An 18,790-nucleotide genomic window follows, 5' to 3' on the forward strand; every position below is an offset into this window, starting at 1 on the left:
TTTTTGGTATCATGAGATTATATTGAGATATTTTGGTTGTGTGGCATAAATGTTGAAAACTAAACCAAGGGAAGAGTAAATTAACTTCTCTCGTATAAATTATGTGATGAATAATGAATGAAGTAAAACTGAAATTATTTTTTGTTTCTTTCTTCGTTTGCTTATTTTTTTAAATTATGTCTCTAGAGTTTAGTTTGGTTCAATAATAACAATTATCCAATAAATTAAATGATTGCCACCCATATTCACAAGACACCGCCCCTAGAATCTACGATGACGTCTAGAAAGAGTGTCAATAAAATGACTGTCAGAAGGCGTATCCAAATACAAACAAGCTTTATGTATTAAAATAACTGGATTCAAATTAAGCCTACAGATTAATGCATTTGTATCATGTTCTACATAATGTGTCTTACATAATTATTTGCAGAAATATGAAAACAAATTGATTATTGCACATTGAAAATATGTATAAATAAATAGCATTTATTTTACCAAGATAAAGATTTTTACCACATTGTGTACAGTGCTGTGTTAATCGGTTTTAAAGGCTTTAAATACACAAACAAAAAAAATTAAAGCAAGGAACATGCGTGGATTTATAAATTGTGAACTAAAAATATGGATAACGCAGGTGGTAGAGAAAAACATCCAGACGCTTGTTAATAATAGAGAGAAAAACAATAAGCCATTAAGTGCACGCACACACACACACACACACACACACACACACACACACACACACGCACATGCTCATACACCGGGCCAGCAGTAAAACAATCAAATTCATTGCTTCTTTGTGTGCATGCGTGTGTGTGTGTGTGTGTGTGTGTGTGTGTGTGTGTGTGTGTATGTGTGTGTGTGTGTTGGTGGGCCACAACTTTGAAAAATTAATTGGACTATAACCGCGTTTTTGGCCTCACGCTTACTGGGATTAGTCCTAATCAAGCAGTCATAAAATCAGTTTTGCAGTACAAGGGTGTACTTTCACACTTTCTTTCAAGTCATGTAAGGCCAGATGAGACTCAGTAAGCGTCATCTTCCTGGTTACACTAAATATTTGGAGGGTTTTTTTTGGTTTTTTTTTACTAGCTGGGAATTCATTAATTCATTTAGTTTTTTTATAGGTTCATTTTTAAGGTTAAGGTGATGGGTTTTCCATTACATGACATTTGAATTTGTGCCAGTACTTGCGGAATTTCTTCTTGCACAATCAATACTATCATAATCACTGCTGTTTGTCCAACTACTCCATGATCTTATATTTACATAACATCATACACTAGTTATACTGCTAATGAACAAAGCTGCAGGATACATAAATAAACTGTCATTGATCACACAGCAGTATGTAATGGACTTTGATAAATCACACATATTCTAAGCTGCTTCTACTTATAATCAGTTTACTGTCATTACACTTTCCTACCACTAGGGGTTTCAGTTCAGGAGTAGTTCTAAATTTACAAACATCCTCATGCACAGGAATAAATTACTTTCAGACCATAGAAACACATGCAAACTTTAAAGTGAGGTTATTTTGACTTGCCTTCATGTTTAACTTTATTTTAATGTATTGTGTTTAACTTTAGATGCGTTTAGAAAATCTCTCCTTCAAATATCAGTTTCTGCTAAATCTATTAATCTGTAATTAGTGCATGACAATTAAACACATTTGAATCATTCATTATCTGCTTTGAACAGAGCTGGTATAAGTGAATTCATGCACAGATTTTCATTTGTTGCTTGTGAATGTTCCAGTACAGTGATTTATTAATATTTCTGTAAATGTTTAAAGAGTCTCCTATTATTGGTAGAATATAGTGTGCTTATTATGTAAGAAATGACAGACAGTGTGTGTGGTGTAAACTCCTGAGTGATGGAGTAGTGTGATGAAGCAAACTTACTGTCTCCACCTTACCGAAGTTGATTATTGCATGTTTTAGGTTGTATATAGAATCTTTATAGAAGAATGATGTCTCTTAAACCGTCTTCTCTGCTTTGTCTGATCTTTCTCCTCATGATCCCAGGTGAGTCTTACCTTTATATTATCACAGTCACACACACTGGAGACAGTACAAACTGATTTAATCACCAAATCTGTGCTTGTTCTTAAGGTCCATTTAAGAATCATGAGTAAAATAGACAAAAAAAATATATGCCTGCTTTTTTATTTCTCTGTGAATAAAGGATCAAAATGCAGATTCAGTTTGAATATTAATTCCACATTACAGTTTTCTTCCAGTCGTAAAGAATAGTTTTTATTTGTGAGTGAACTGAGTGTTTGATGGGGTTCAGGATAATAATCTCTATTCACCTCTTTTATGTATCATGTTTCAGCTCTTGGGAATGAATGGAGTGTGAAATACAGCCAACTTAATCTCTGTGCTTTAAAAGGATCTACAGTGATTATGAACGTCACTTACACACACCCACCAGGTCTTACCGTGACACAGAGGTTTTGGGTAATAAAACCAGTTCAGCCTGATGAGCCGACTGATCTGTATAATGAACCAGGTTACTCAGGCAGAGTGACGTATTTAACAGATGTACAGAATCACTTCCCCCTCAGTCTGAGTGATGTGAAGAAAACAGATGAACAGATGTACTGCTTCAGAATCAGAACAAATGAACAGAAACAAAGATACCTGGGTAAACCTGGAGTTACACTCAGTGTTACAGGTAAATAAAAGCATCTTTTTTATATAATTACATCAGAATTTATTTGGACCCTTAAGCAGCACATAGTCATCTAGTTTTCTACATTAGAAAACATCTCAAACCAAACACCATTTATTTTAAAGAAAGACACCACAAGCTCACTTTTCATCCAAAACATTATAAATGTTTAAAAATCTACATAATAATTAGACAGAAAGTAAGTGGACACTCAGTAGTGGCTTCATTACCGATCACAGTGTAGCGTGTTTGGAGGGTTCAGGGAAAGAGGAAACTAGAGGCAGGATTGGAGATCGTTATTTAACCTTTATTTATTTTTAGAATTCAGTTTTCAGTCCACACATTATGTCTCTACACACACACACACACACACACACACACACACACACACACACACACACACACACACACACTCGCACACATGCACTCGCACACACACACACACACACACACACACACTCGCACACATGCACTCGCACACACACACACACACACACACACACTCGTGCAACTCGTGCTCACACACAAACATACCCACACACACACACTCATGCACACACACAATCGAGCGCACACACACACACACTCTTCCTCATTCCCCTTCCATCCCTTCCACAGCTCACTGCAACAGATAACAGTTATTAACACAAATCTCCACAGGTGTATAAACCTTACCACTCACTGCCCTCTATTCACAAACCAGCACTCGACCACAGCCACACTTCCATACACTCACAGTGGTTTTGTGTTGTTTGCCATCCATTGTTTTACAGAATTTCCTCTGTTAGACTGAAAATAAAATGTTTTGTACATTTCACCTTGGTCTCTTTGGGGAAATTTCACCTTGTTCTCTTTGGGGAAATGTTTTGCATGTGGTACATTTTTATTGAAGACTAAGACAATGTTCTTACAGAAAAAGTTTCTTAATGAAGAGTCCTTGAAACATTTATACTGCTACATGTCAAGGTTTTTCTGTCAAAGTACAAAGTGTTTTGTCTGATTGATCTGATCATTAAGGGGCTGGTAAATAGTGACTAGTCTCCAGATAGAAAACCACTTTGAGAGCAGAGTTTTAGAAGTAGACGCTCTACTGGCTTCAGGACGACTTTCATGATTTAATATTTCTCTGGTTGTTTAAGATCTTGATCTTCAGATCGCTCCTGCAGAAGTGACAGAAGGACAATCAGTCGTTCTGACCTGTAACACCACCTGCAGTCTGACTGATCCAACATTCATCTGGTACAAAAACAGCAGAGATTTAACCACAAAGACCAACAAGGACAATGAAGTCCGTCTGCAGTCGGTCAGCAGTGAGGATGCAGGCAGTTATAGATGTGCTGTAAGAGGATATGAACATCTCCACTCTCCTGTTCAAACACTCAGAGTCAGATGTGAGCTTTATTTACCTTCTTATATATACTTTATATCCTGATAGTTAATAAAGGAAAACAAAATAAAGTACTGGTGAAAGTAAAGAAAATACAAAATGACATTGACGGACATTCATAGCTTGAAGCCTGAGATCAGATGACAGTCCCATAGATTTGATCTAAAATGTTATCAGTATGTTTTATAAAAAACTTGTGGAGTCCATGCCAACTCGAGTGCAAACTGTCATTAAAGTAAATGCGGGAAGACCCAAATCCTCTTATATTTAAATACATATTTCAAATTCTATTTGTTGTCAATATTAATACTTACAATAAAAAATTGTTCTATTATTGTTGTATTAACTGAATCTATTAATAATTCTTGAAGCAATTTCATTTTTGTGTTGATTAGGGAAATAGAGTGATAATTAGAGCAAATATTTTATTTGATTTTTGGTTTATGAAAAGTGGAATTCATGTGTGTGTCACGGAGTCACCAGGTCCTTGGATATCATCCTCGGGCAGCCGTGGCTTATACAACACCACCCGGAGCTCTCTTGGGAAACCGGTGAGGTGAAGAGGTGGTTCTCACTGTGTGTCGACCTGTTTCCCTCAACTGCCTTTACGACATAGGCCATCAATATCCAGAGTACGAGTATGTACCACTTCCATTGAAAGCCCTCACCAGAATATTCCCTCCAGGATTCCAGTCCAATATGAGGAGTATGCTGACATATTCTGTCCCAAGAGAGCTGTGCAGCTACAACCTCATAGGCCATGGGATTGTGCGATTGATCTCCAACCAGGTGAACCAGTTCCAAGGGGAAGGATCTGCCCGCTCTCTATTCCTGAACAAAAGGCCATGGAATAGTACATTCAAGAGGCTCTTAAGGCTATATCTGTCTATCTACCTCTCCAGCCGCATCCAGCTTCTTCTTTGTAGCCAAGAAGGACGGAGGCCTCCGACCATGTATTGACTACCGATTACTCAACAGTATCACCACCAATTTCCGCTACTCCCTTCCCCTCGTCCCAGCTGCCCTGGAACAACTAAAAACTAACAATCTAAAAAGTGCGTACAACCTGGTCAGAATCCGCTCTGGGGATGAGTGGAAGACAGCATTTGTGAACCCGATAGGCCACTATGAATATTTAGTGATGCCGTATGGCTTAGTAAACGTGCCATCTGTCTTTCAGCACTTCATGCACCATGTGTTCCGGGACTTCCTGAATCAGTTGTGATCATCTATATCGGGGATCTCCTCATCTTTTCCAATTCTTTACCGGAACATATCCAACATCACTGAAGTCCTAAGGAAGCTCCGGGAACACCATTTGTACCTCAAAGCTGAAAAGTGTGAGTTCCATGGCTCCCAGATAGCCTTTTTAGGTTATGAGGTGTCATCATCCAGAAATTCTATGGATGAGGGGAAGGTACAAGCTGTTCAGAACTGGCCAACTCCAAACACCATCAAGGAGCTTCAACGCTTTCTGGGATTTGCTAGCTTCTACAGACGGTATATCCACAACTTCAGCCTCATAGTCACACCCCTCACCTTACTCCTCTGAGGCAAACCGAAATCTCTGTGCTGGTCCCCTTAGCTACAACAGCTTTTGAAAAGCTGAAAGAAGCCTTTACCCAGGCTCCAGTCCTCATCCCAATCCACAACTTCCCTTCATGGTAAAAGTCGATGCATCCACTACAGGTGACAGGGCAGTTCTTTCACAACCTCACAGTAAAACCCAGGTACTCCATCCATGCGCCTACTTCTCCCGCAAGTTCACCCTGGCAGAGGTCAATTCCTGGCCATAAAACTTGCCCTCGAAGAATGGAGACACTGGTTAGAGGGCACCAAATCCCCATTCACAGTTTTCACGGATCACAAGAATCTACTATATCTCCGAGACGCTAAAAGGTTGAACCCTCTTCAAGCTTGATGGGCCCTGTTCTTGCTCATCAACCATCACTTCACCATACTTCACCATCACCTACTGGTGAGTGTTTTCAGGAGTGAAGAACAAGAAAACTGTTGCTTTATCCCGCATCCACACGCTTGACGAAGTATCTGACCGAACAGAAACAATCTTTCCATCCTCCATGATCGTCAGTCCCATTCAGTGGACACTTGAAGGGGAAAATACTGTCCACCCACCACCAGAATGTCCAAAAATGATGAGCATGCCCCTCATCAACCAAATACATACCTCTGTTGGCACTGGTCACCCTGGCATTAGTCGTACCCTCTCACTCCTCCAGGAGAAGTTCTGGTGGCCTGAGATGGCCCAAGATGTCAGGAGGTTCGTTTTAGGCTGCTCAGTCTGTGCCACCACCAAGACACCTCATGATCTACCCACTGGTAAACTTCATCGTCTTCCCATTCCCAACCGTCCATGGTCACAAGGGTCGATTTCGCCACAGATCTGCCTGCCTCTGAGGGTAAGACCTGCATTTTCATTGTGGTTGACCGTTTCTCTAAATCAGGTTAATCACCCTCAAAGGCCTCCCCACGGCAATGGAAACTGCAGGACTCCTCTTCGAGCAGGTTTTCAGGTATTTTGGTATTCCTGAAGACATTGTGTCTGATTGTGGTATCCAATTCACCTAAAGAGTCTGGAAGTCATTCTACTGGCTTAATGCCTTTCCAGTGTGTTCTCTGCTACCAGCCACCTTTCAGTCGTGACCTAATGGTTAGAGAGTCTGACACGTAACCCGAAGGTTGTGGGTTCGAGTCTCAGGCCGGCCACAACTGAGGTGCCTTTGAGCAAGGCACCAAACCCCTCCAACTGTTCGCCGGGTGCCGCAGCATAAATGGCTGCCCACTGCTCCAGGTGTGTGTTCACGCTGTGTGTGTTCATTGCTGTGTGTGCACATTGGATGGGTTAAATGCAGAAAACAAATTCTGAGTATGGGTCACTTTACTTAGCCGTATATCACTTCACTGTTTCACTGTTTCATTCACTGGTCGGATGAACCTACAGATGTTCCGTCTATTGGCTATTGGTTCCGTGAGAGTGAGAGGGTATGGAACTCGTCTTCAATTGGAGGGAGCCATTAGAAGAAACAAAAGGGCAGCAGATACTCGTTGTTCATCCACTCCGTCCTACCAAGTAGGTCAGAAGGTATCGCTGTCCACGAGGAACATCCGCCTGAAGCTACTCTGCAAAAAGCCGAGTTTGCTTTTCTCTGCAGTCATTCAAGCTCCAGACTCTCAACCTGCCCCTGGTGATTTGTTATTGTGGCATTGGAGTTAATAATATTATTATTGATCTGTGTGATTTTCATGTTGAAAGAGTTTTAATTTTAGTTCTAAGAACTTCAGAAAATTTGATAAAATATCTGTCGAATCCCATTCTGACACCAACGGAAAGAAATACAGCCATTTACAGAAAGGTGTCTCTGATTTATCCAGATAATAAAGATTAAAATATATATATATATATATATATATATATATATATATATATATATATATATATATATATATATATATATATAGCCAAATGTATTAATGAAAAAAGGGGCAGAAAAAATAGTTAAAAACTGCATTCAAATGACAAAAAAAGCATTAATTATGACCATTAACTGCTTTCCTCACTCTGGTCATGGAACTCCCTAGATCCTCCAAAGAAAGTCTCAGTGTCCATCAGTCCCTCTGGTGAGATAGTGGAGGACAGTTCAGTGACTCTGACCTGTAGCAGTGATGCTAACCCACCTGTACAGAACTACACCTGGTTTAAGGGGAAGACATCAGTAGGAAACGAAAAGACCTACAACATCTCCAAGATCAGCTCTGAGGACAGTGGAGAGTACAAGTGCAAATGTAGTAATGAAGTCGGACATCAGGACTCCAACAGTGTGACTCTGAATATTCTGTGTAAGTTAAAGCTGAAGATTTCCTCATAGATAATTAGAAATAAAACTCACATTATTTACTTTAAAGTGTTATCATTCTGTTCATTTTAGATCCTCCAAAGAATGTCTCAGTGTCTATCAGTCCCTCTGGTGAGATAGTGGAGGACAGTTCAGTGACTCTGACCTGTAGTAGTGATGCTAACCCACCTGTGCAGAACTACACCTGGTTTAAGGTGAATGAATCATCACCTGTAGGATCTGGACAGAGTTATAGAGCTGTACAGAGTGGACAGTATTACTGTGAGGCTCAGAATAAACACGGCTCTGAGAGATCAGCTGCAGTGTCTGTCACTATTAATGGTGAGGTGATGATTTTTCATTGCTGTGTGATCACTGCTCTGTTCTACATTATGTGCTGTGGGTGAGATTTTGAATGAAATCTGTGTGTGTGTGTGTGTGTGTGTGTGTGCGCGCGTGTGTGTGTGTGTGTGTGTGTACCAGCAGGTACTGTGATTGTGATTGTGTATGTGGCTGTTGGACTCGGACCTTTTGGGCTTGCAGCTCTTCTCTCTGCACTCTTCTGGCTGAGGTGAGAATATTTGTGCTGATAAATTTATCACTAATGACTCTGAAGATGCTGATGGTGGGTAAATATTTGACTTTGTGTGATCAGAAGCAAGAGACAGAAGAAGAGGAAGGCAGATAAAGGTGACAATCAGGTAAGTTATTCCAGAAATGTCCATCAGGTGGCTGCTTTGTTTATAATAATACTGGCTACCTGTAAATCTTCAGTAGAACCTGCTCATGTTCGCCACTTCTCCTCTCTGTAGAACACTGGGTCGAGTGCTAAAGATGACATTTACCAAAATCTCGAGATGTTACAGATTCCTCATCCCAGTTCTCATGCTGACTCTCCCACATCCTCTGACTATGGGAATATTGCAGTGAGGTTTATCCCAAAACCACCACTAGATTAAATACTAATTTGATAATAAATGTTTTATATGAAGATGTGCTACAATACACAGCTGTAACTCCAAAGGTAATTTCATATTAATTTATTAATCAGTAAAATTAGTGATCATATATCAGAGTGTGTGTGGTGATGACAGATGTAAATAAATGTAAGTAAAATGCTTTACCACACATTTCTGATGGTTCTGATTTTTTTTTTTTTTAATTTTTGCTTTCAGCTGTTTAGAAACATCTAAGAAACAATGAAACCTGAAACAGATAATGAATAGAGAGCTCCTCACTGAAGTGGGAAACTCAGCAACATCAGAAACAGAATATAACTGGTGTTACGGGAAGAATTATTACGGAAGAGGAGTCTGAAAGTGTGTGTGAAATCACTCCAATCTTTTGGCTAAGGAGATCATGTGATGAAGCACAGCGTGACAAGCAAGAAGCAAGGGCATGTACATCACATCACTCCAGCTTCTTTGACTTGGGCATGGGAAGTGCTGTGTGTATATTGGTGTCAATTTTCTCTCTAGTTGTCTGAGACAAGTACAATATATATATATATATATATATATATATATATATATATATATATATATATATATATATATATATATAAAATACAGGGTCTTCTCTTCTTTATCATGGCATGTGCTCACCTCTCGAGCCGACTGCATGCATTGTGAGAGATTCCTCCTCACAATCTTTTTGCTTGGCTGCATTCCAAGCCCCTGTGCCTTGTGGCTTGATTCCCGCATCTGTGGCCTGGCGTGGTTTTCATTGTCTGCACTGAGCTTGATGAATGCTCCCTAACTTCACGCCACCTTCCACCTCCACCTCCATTCTGGCGTCTCCAATTTTTCCCAGACCTCCACATGCTGCACTCAGTGGCACTTTTGCAGGCATACCAAGCTTATGTTTTAAAGGTGCTCATCTGTGGTGAATTGCTCACCAATGAGGTCTGAACTCCTCCAAGACACATCATTTAGCACACAAAGCAGATGGCCCACGTTATCGTATGACAATATGCGAAAAATTATACCTATATATTTCAGAGCTGCATTGGTTGCCACAGAGAAGCAATCTGATGGTGCTTCCCTTGCTGCAGTGATGGGCTAAAGCTAACATGCGCTAGCATTGTAGCCAGAGTCCCCTGTGTAAAATCTGAGCGGCTGGCCAGCAGCAGCAGTAATCTCTGCCAGGTGGCCCAGAAAGGAACCCTACGCATGAGAAATAGGGTTTCTAGGGATGTCCGCATTCACGACCTCTGGCAACGACATCTCTAGGTGTGTGGCAGCACTGGTATTGTCATTCACTTAGCATCAGCCATGAGGCAGCACATAGCTCCCTTGAAAAGGAATTATACTATGAATATGTAACCCAGATCCCTGAGAAGGGAGCGAAGCGTTGTGTTGCTTGCCACACTCTGGGCATCCACTTATTCTTCCTTTAGACTAGAAGAAGCTGGAGTAATGTGACGCAAAAGCCCTCATATAGTCTTGCTGGTGTGCTCCGCTTCATCATATGACCTCCTTAGCCAATAGATTGCCATGATTTCTGATTCTGCAAGAAATGTTCCAATAGTGTTGGGCATGATGCAACGTCTCGCTCCCTTCTCAGGTACCCAAGTTACCTACGTAAACTGCTGTAGTTTCCACTTATTGTCAATATTTCAACCTGAACTGAAGTCCTGAATGTACATTTTCATCAGAGAATGTGTATTTAGTAAGAAAAAAATGTCTGTGTGTGTGTGCTGTTAATTAACGATTATTATTTTCTCATAAAAGCATGTCCATATCTATTTTATTTCCCCTACACCGCTTTATGAAAGTGTTTTTTTTTAACAACCAGCTAGACAGCTAAGTTTATTGATCATTATTATATACTTTATCATGTGTTGATGGTGAGTGGCCATGCTAACCATGTTGGTCTGAAGTCATATGATAAACTCTGGGATGAAGAGACCCTCCTGACTCTGAGTAGGAATTCTGAGTTGAGTTGCCAGTTTTCTTTGTTTTTCCTCTGAGTTCTGAGCTTTAGTCAAACACAGCATGACGTCCTGATTGGCACACAGTGATCCTGGAATAGACTCCTGACTCACTGTGACTCTGACCAGGATGAAGCACATGTATATATCACAGTACAGCTACTTTAACCCTTATATTTTCCTCCTATGCAAATTAGGAGTGCCGAGTCTACTTGAATTTTGAATTATTTTCACTATAGAGGCACAAAAGTTTATGCACAATTACAGGCTGGTATATTTCAAAGGCAGAGGATTGTTTTGAAACCATTTTGACCAATTTAATGTCAGCAAATTATAAAACCTGTTTTTTTACAGGCCAATTTTACTTGATTGCTTATAAATCCAAAATTCTACAATGATCACCATTCTCTGTGTAATATCTATTTTACTTTTGTAATATCTATTTTGCCTACACACACAAACACACACACACACACACACCACTCTGGCATATCTTCCTGTGAATAAAACCTCTTTTACACTCCTTATGTTTTTCTTTTTATTATACTTAATTCATGAACGATAAAACTTATGAAATTATGCCATGTTTTTGAGTAAAATATGCAGAAATTATGAAATATTATTTTGGATAACCATTGACTGATAAATGTCAAACATTACTCAGCAGGCCAGAAAGGCCAAAGCTTACTGATGCAACTAAGTGTATAAATAAGAGAGAGGAAACAATTATGATTTGCAAAACACATGTATTTTATTTTTGAACTCCGAGAAATATGAACATGTGTGTGTGTGTGTGTGTGTGTGTGTGTGTGTGTGTGTGTGTGTGTGTGTGAAATGTTTACAAATGTGTAGCCTTTGTTTTGTCTAGAGGCCAAATGAAATGCAATGCCCAATGCTTTGAACAGTGTTTGACTCTCTCTCTGTGTGTGTGTGTGTGTGTGTGTGTGTGTGTGTGTGTGTGTGTGAAGCTTGTTGGTATATCAAATTTTGCCCCCAGCTGAACAAATGCATATAGCAAGTGTGAAATATTTACAAATGAGAAGCTTTTGTTTTGTCTGGAAGCCTAATGAATTGCAATGCCCAATGCTTTTGTGTGTGTGTGTGTGTGTGTGTGTGTGTGTGTGTGTGTGTGTGTGTGTGTGTGTGTGTGTGTGTGTAGTATCATTTCGGTAGATCATATTTTGCCCTCTGCTAGGCAAAGACATATCAAAAGTGTGAAATATTTACAATTGTTTGGCTATTTTTTTTCTGGAGGCCTAATGAAATGCAATGCACAATTTGTGTGTGTGTGTGTGTGTGTGTGTGTGTGTGTGTGTGTGTGTGTGTGTGTGTGTGTGTGTGTGTGGTGTGTAAGTGTGTGTTTTGGGTGCGTGTGTTAGTGGACATTTTGTGTGTGCTGTTTTGTGTCTGTATGCATGTTCATTGTGCTGAAAAGGGCAAAAGTGTAACCAATGACCCCAATAAATGTGGCCTAGTCAAAATGACCCGGGAGGATCCAAAACGCGTCGTATATACTAGTCTGAGCACATAATTCAATGAAAATACACAAAATTAATTTTACTTGCAAAGTTCATAATTTGGAACAATCCTGGTAAATTTCAGGCAAATATGTGGAAGAAAACCCAAGTTATGACACATGAAACTTTCTAGCTGGGTCAGATTGACCCGAGGAAAATATCAGGGTTAACCAGCCAAAAATTACTCAAATACATTGTTTTATTTTGTCTCACTGCAAATTAAAACATATGATGTCCCTTTGGATATGAAGAACACTATAAATATATTCACTCTGTGTGTGAATTCTGTAACCACATGACTGTTATTGTGAATAAAGGGCAAACTTCTGCTGCAACATCACAGTCTTGAAATTTAATTTTTCACACTTTCTGTCAGGATTTCTGCTTGGAACTTCTCTGCCGGAACATTAGGGGGTGTTCTGGCAGTGTGTTTTGTAATCCACTGTATTGTGGTTAGCTTTGCGGTGTCCTTATTTTCCCTCGGGTTCTGTGCTTCAGAAAAAAAATCTGTTTTTATTTTGTTATCCCCGCATTTGGGCCTTTTTTTCTTTGAAGACACCCTCGTTCTCTGACAGAAATAAACACACATAATAAATAAATCAATTACAACCAGGTGAGTATTACAAGCCACAAAACACACTGCCAGAATGCCCCCTATTGTTCCGGCAGAGAATGTCCAAGTCCACTTTCATACACATCGTTTCTCTCACACAAGTAAGAGACAGTAAATAATCAATAAATATATTTAATGTAGGTTTGATTTGTTTTATTTCAAATTTAAAGCATAAGAGTTCTGCAGTGAAAGCTTCTACTTCTGAGGATGGGGAGGTTTGAATCTCAGAATTCAAAGACAAGAAAATGGGTATATTTAAATATATAATAAAGAGTTATTTTTTTTCCTTTCAAAAAGACTACATTTTTTATATATAATATTTTTTTGTTTACATATATTTCAGATTTTAGAATCAGGTTTACTTGCTAGTTTTGCTGTTCTGTTAATGTTTGACTATATTGTGTTTTCTGTTCGTTTTGAATCTGATTTACAATATTCAGTGTAATATTCAGTATGTGTATAGTGTATATCATGTTTACACTGGTGTATTAATTCAATTCAATTTATTTGTGTAACACTTAAACAATTCACATTGTCTCAAAGCAGCTTCACATAAGTATAGAAACAGAATATAAAGTTTAAAGTTCAGTATTAAGTTAGTATATATAAGTTATTTTACATAGTGTCTTTAAATGAGTCATAGTGGTTCTCCTGCTGTGACTCCTTTGTCCTGAAGGAGGAGCTGTTGAGTTCATTTCTCACAGTCACGTGGATAGAACAGTTTCACACACATGTAATCTGTCTAAACTTTTATTTTATAAAAACACCCTTTCATTTGTAAATAAAAATCTGTTGTCAGAAATTATGGACTTTTTCCTGTTATGTCATTTTACAATATAGCAATATAAAGTGTTATATAAATTCATCTTTACACTTATTATATTTAATATTACAGTATTGTATCCTGTATTATATCATTATATTCAGAATTGCAGTATTGTAGTATTATATTCCGTATTACAGTATTATATTAAGCATTACACAATTATAATTACAGTATATTATACACTAGCATAATACTACAGTAGTATAATACTCAGTATTCTAATATAGAAAAGTATTGTGTTTGGATGTTTTTTTATTCTTTTCCTTCTTTTTTTCCTTCTGTTCTGTGCCCCAGAATGCTTCGTTCCTCGATGATCTATTTTTTATCATTTTTTTAAAACCCCATTTTGCACCCCTGAGTGGAGGATCTGCCCCTCTAAATACTTGTTCTGGTTCCAAGCTACAGAAGAGGTAAAACATATAGATCATCATCAACAGGGTTCTCACGTTTTGAAGACGTGCAAAAGTGACATCTCCAACCCCTCACCCAAAGACAACAATGGGGGTGTTGTTATGTTTGGTAATGTTTTGGTAACAATTTAACCAAATACAATGATTTTAATTAATTTCCATTTATTAATTTGTGTGTGTGTGTGTTTGTGTGTGTGTGTGTGTGTGTGAGAGAGAGAGAGAGAGAGAGAGAGAGAGAGAGAGAGAGAGAGAGAGAGAGAGAGAGAGAGAGAGAGATTGAGGAGAGATGGCTGGTGTTGTTTTGTGAGCGTTTGTTGCCTTTTCGGACTCCTTTATCATTTGTGATGTTGGCGCCCATTTATAACAGTTCGGCTCAAGCCCCTTTACTTTCTATGTGCCTTGTGTAGTGGAAATTTTAAATATCATGATTCTTATATGTGCTTCCATGGTAAATTCTGTGTGTCAGACTAGGGAGAGAGAGAACAGGAGGAAATGTCCCTACCATAAACAATCCTACCACAAATGTTCCTGCCATAAACTTCCCTGCCATAAACATTCTATGTGATAAAAGGATGGGAACGTTTTGAGAGTGTGGGTGCACATGCTTGATAAGATCTGACTTTATTGAGGAGACTGAGAGATCACATAAACACAAGCACACACATACCAACAAACACACACACATACCAGGCTACACAAGCACATACCTAGTGTGCCTCTGCAAGTCGTGGCCTAATGGTTAGAGAGTCTGACTCGTAATCCTAAGGTTGTGGGTTCGAGTCTCGGGCGGGCCACGACTGAGGTGCCCATTAGCAAGGCACCGAACCCCCCAACTGCTCCCCGGGCGCCGCAGCATTAATGGCTGCCCATTGCTCCGGGTGTGTGTGTGTGTTCACTGCTGTGTGTGTGCACTTTGGATGGGTGAAATGCGGAGAATGAATTCTGAGTATGGTTCAGCATACTCAGCCGTATGTCAAGTCACATGTTCACAGTGTAGACTTGGCACTCTACACTGTTTGCAAGACGCCTTTTGCTGCAGCATTAAATAAATTGTTGTTGTCAAATTGTCATAGACTACTTGCTCTGAGCAGGTGTTGTCAGTGAACCGGGGCCCCTTGGCACCATCTCAGGGCCCCCAGTTTGAGAACCACTGGCCTAGACTACTTGTTCTGAGAAGGTGTTGCCAGTAAACAGGCTGTAAAACTGTTGGCTAAGTTACAGACAATGATGCTGATTATCTGGGAAATATCAAGGGGAGGTGGAGTGAGTCTGATGGTGAACAACCACTGGTGCGACAGCACGAGCATCATTCCTCTTTCACGCTCCTGCACAACAAATCTGACCATAAAATGTTGGCGGTTCTATCTACCTCCGGAATTCAGCTAGGTCATAGTCAGTGCCGTTTATATTCCACCTCAAGCAGACACAGACACTGCAGTATGGGACTTACATGAGACACTAACGCTACACAAACACAGCATCGGAACGCTGCCCTCATTGTGGTAGGAGACTTTATCTGTGCCAACCTCAAGTGCGCACTACCGAACATTCAGCTGCACATCACCTGCCCCACCAGGGGCGAAAGGACACTAGATCACTGCTACACACTATTCAAGAACAGCTACAAGGCACAATCACATCCAACATTTGGGAAATCGGACCATGCAGCCATCTTCCTCATGCCTGAATTCAAACAAAGGCTGAAACAGGAAGCTCCAGATCAGAGGGAGGTCGCATCTTACAGTGTGCGCAGAGCGGTGAAAAAACAAAGCATTGCTACTGGAGGAAACTAGAGTCACAATTCCAACATGGTGGTTCTAGGAGCCTGTGGCAGGGACTGAGGAACATCACAGACTATAGAATGCCATCTTCTAGAATTGGGAATGAGGATGCCTCTCTGTCAGATGAGCTAAACATCTTTTTCGCTCGCTTCGAGGCTGCAGCTAACCACGCTAGCGGTGCTAGCAGCACAAACATCATTCACGCTGAGACAGCTAGAGAAGTAAACATGTTTACCATCTTGGAGCATGACGTGAGGAGGGCATTCAAGAGAGTGAATACCAGGAAGGCAGCAGGACAGCCTTTAAACCAATTACAACCAGGAGAGTATTATAAGAAGTGACAGAAAACACACTGCCAGAACACACCCTATTGTTCCAGCAGAGAATGTCCAAGTCCTGACACATTCATACACTCATCGTTTCTCTCACACAAGTAAGAGACAGTAAGTAATCTATAAATACATTTAACATAGGTTTGGTCAGTTTTATTTCATATTTAATGTATGATCTACATTAACATGGGTAAAAAAAAGTAGTATAACACTGAACGGTTCTGTTCCAGTTAATGTTAAGGAACACAGGAAAACATATTATATTATCGATATTATAATAAGGGTGTGGTTTAGCTCTTGTTTTATACTGTAGTTAAACAGTTTGACACATTGTCCTACTGGGTGTGGATGAAATAGAGAGTTCATGTGTTCACACATATAGACTGAGGTGTTAAGACGACTCTGTACACAGAACATGAACTGTGTTTAATCTCATGCTAACACACCCTGCTCTCTTTAATAACATTGTGTTGTGATCCATTTTTTTCAGCAGTAATTCAGCTGTGGTATTAAATACACAAGTACACAATACAAAAACATCACCAGTTAATGAAGTAAATGTCAGCAAAGATGCATGACGAACCAGCTAGCATGATTACACACAGGATGTGCTGAGCATGTTAGCGTCACAAGCTAAGTGATTTCCTTTCTCGGTTTTTAAATAAAAACAGCTTTTTAATAGACGTGCTCTGAATGTAACTGACAATGTAAACCCACAGTTGTAGCATAAAGAAGAAGGAAATGGTGACAATTCTGTTACAAAGAGCATTTTATAGTAGAGGATATCGTTTAGTCATGAAGCTGAATATTTATATTGGTAAAATATTCAATAATATTTTCAGCATTTTTTTATTATATTTTATTTCTCTCATATTTTCTTCATTTTATAGGAAGTGACTTCAGCAGAAAGACAAGACAAGACAACAGCAACACTTGTTAATCACACACACTCCTCTTCACACTTTATTTTATGCTCAGTTGTTGGAGACAAGAGTCTATAACTTACGGTAAGAACAAACTTCATATCTTTAATGGCTAATTTTTTCTCATTAATCTAATATCTACATTTCCTGAACATTGACAGGTTTGCCGTTCAAAATACTTGAATTCACGTCTCATTTCTTTATGTTTAGCAACTTTTAATTATCACATATGAGCTCGAATATAAATGTTGTGATCAGTTATTTCTGATGTATTGTGGTGTTGGTGGTAAAAATGCAGCTTGTTTAAGTGACTAATTCAGAAATTAAAGTAAAGAAAATTGTGTTTATGCAAAATATAATCATCCAGACATCTTAAGCACACACTCTTTAACTCACACTTTTCTTTCTTTGCTATTTGGCTGTTGAACACGAGGGTCATGTAGGCACTGTGGAGGCAGAACATACAGTACAAAGACATTTTTATTGTGACACATATCATGTAACACAAAAAGGTTTTTAGGTATCATGAGATTATATTGAGATATTTTGGTTGTGTGACATTTTTCTTTGCCAAATTAAACCAAACATGGTTCTTACTACACACTCAATTCTATGTAATTGTAGTAGTTTAAGTGCACAGTAGACTGTAAGAGGATGAATTGTGATGCATCGACTGACATTAATAAAGCAGCTACTATCATAATCACTGCTTTTTGTCCAACTACTCCATGATCTTATATTTACATAACATCATACACTAGTTATAATGCTAATGAAGAGCAGGACAAAAGAAAGAAGCTGCAGAATACAAGTTTCCATCAAGAGCACAGTCGTCTGCTGAAGCCTACTTATAATCAGTTTACTGTCATTACACTTTCCTACCACTAGGGGTTTCAGCTCAGGAGTAGTTCTAAATATACAAACATCCTCATGCACAGGAATAAATCACTTTCTGTCCATAGAAACACATGCAAACTTTAAAGTGAGGTTATTTTGACCTGCCTTCATGTTTAACTTTATTTTAATGTATTGTGTTTAACTTTAGATGTGTTTAGAAAATCTCTCCTTCAAATATCAGATTCTGCTAAATCTATTAATCTGTAATTAGTGCATGACAATTAAACACATTTGTATCATTTATTATCTGCTTTGAGCAGAGCTGGTATCAGTGAATTCATGCACAGATTTTCATTTGTAGCATGTGAATGTTCCAGTACAGTGATTTATTAATATTTCTGTAAATGTTTAAAGAGTCTCCTATTATTGGTAGAATATAGTGTGATTATTATGTAAGAAATGACAGACAGTGTGTGTGGTGTAAACTCCTGAGTGATGGAGTAGTGTGATGAAGCAAACTGTCTCCACCTTGATTATTTTATGTTTTAGGTTGTATATAGAATCTTTATAGAAGAATGATGTCCCTTAAACCGTCTTCTCTGCTTTGTCTGATCTTTCTCCTCATGATCCCAGGTGAGTCTTACCTTTATATTATCACAGTCACACACTGGAGACAGTACAAACTGATTTAATCACCAA

General features: G+C 39.0%; 1 protein-coding gene across 1 annotated transcript; it reads left to right on the top strand.

The window, feature by feature from the left end:
* The first annotated feature begins 1,945 nt into the window (after positions 1-1,945).
* Positions 1,946-8,984, top strand: LOC113636346 (B-cell receptor CD22-like). Its single transcript, XM_047803551.1, has 8 exons — positions 1,946-2,030; positions 2,341-2,682; positions 3,819-4,070; positions 7,667-7,924; positions 8,014-8,262; positions 8,404-8,491; positions 8,576-8,621; positions 8,733-8,984. The coding sequence occupies exons 1-8, from the start codon at positions 1,973-1,975 to the stop codon at positions 8,877-8,879; spliced, it is 1,440 nt and encodes a 479-aa protein (XP_047659507.1). The 5' UTR covers positions 1,946-1,972; the 3' UTR covers positions 8,880-8,984.
* The last annotated feature ends 9,806 nt before the right edge of the window (positions 8,985-18,790 follow it).

This window comes from Tachysurus fulvidraco, chromosome 18 (assembly GCF_022655615.1).
Source record: "Tachysurus fulvidraco isolate hzauxx_2018 chromosome 18, HZAU_PFXX_2.0, whole genome shotgun sequence".
Lineage (NCBI taxonomy): Eukaryota > Metazoa > Chordata > Actinopteri > Siluriformes > Bagridae > Tachysurus > Tachysurus fulvidraco.

What these genes read in the sequence shown, in the direction of transcription:
- LOC113636346 (XM_047803551.1), top strand. Translation starts at nt 1,973, where the DNA reads ATGATGTCTCTTAAACCGTCTTCTCTGCTTTGTCTGATCTTTCTCCTC. An exon ending in TGTGACTCTGAATATTCTGT is followed by an intron (nt 7,925 to 8,013) that starts GTAAGTTAAAGC and finishes TGTTCATTTTAG; the next exon opens with ATCCTCCAAAGAATGTCTCA. An exon ending in AGTGTCTGTCACTATTAATG is followed by an intron (nt 8,263 to 8,403) that starts GTGAGGTGATGA and finishes TGTGTGTACCAG; the next exon opens with CAGGTACTGTGATTGTGATT.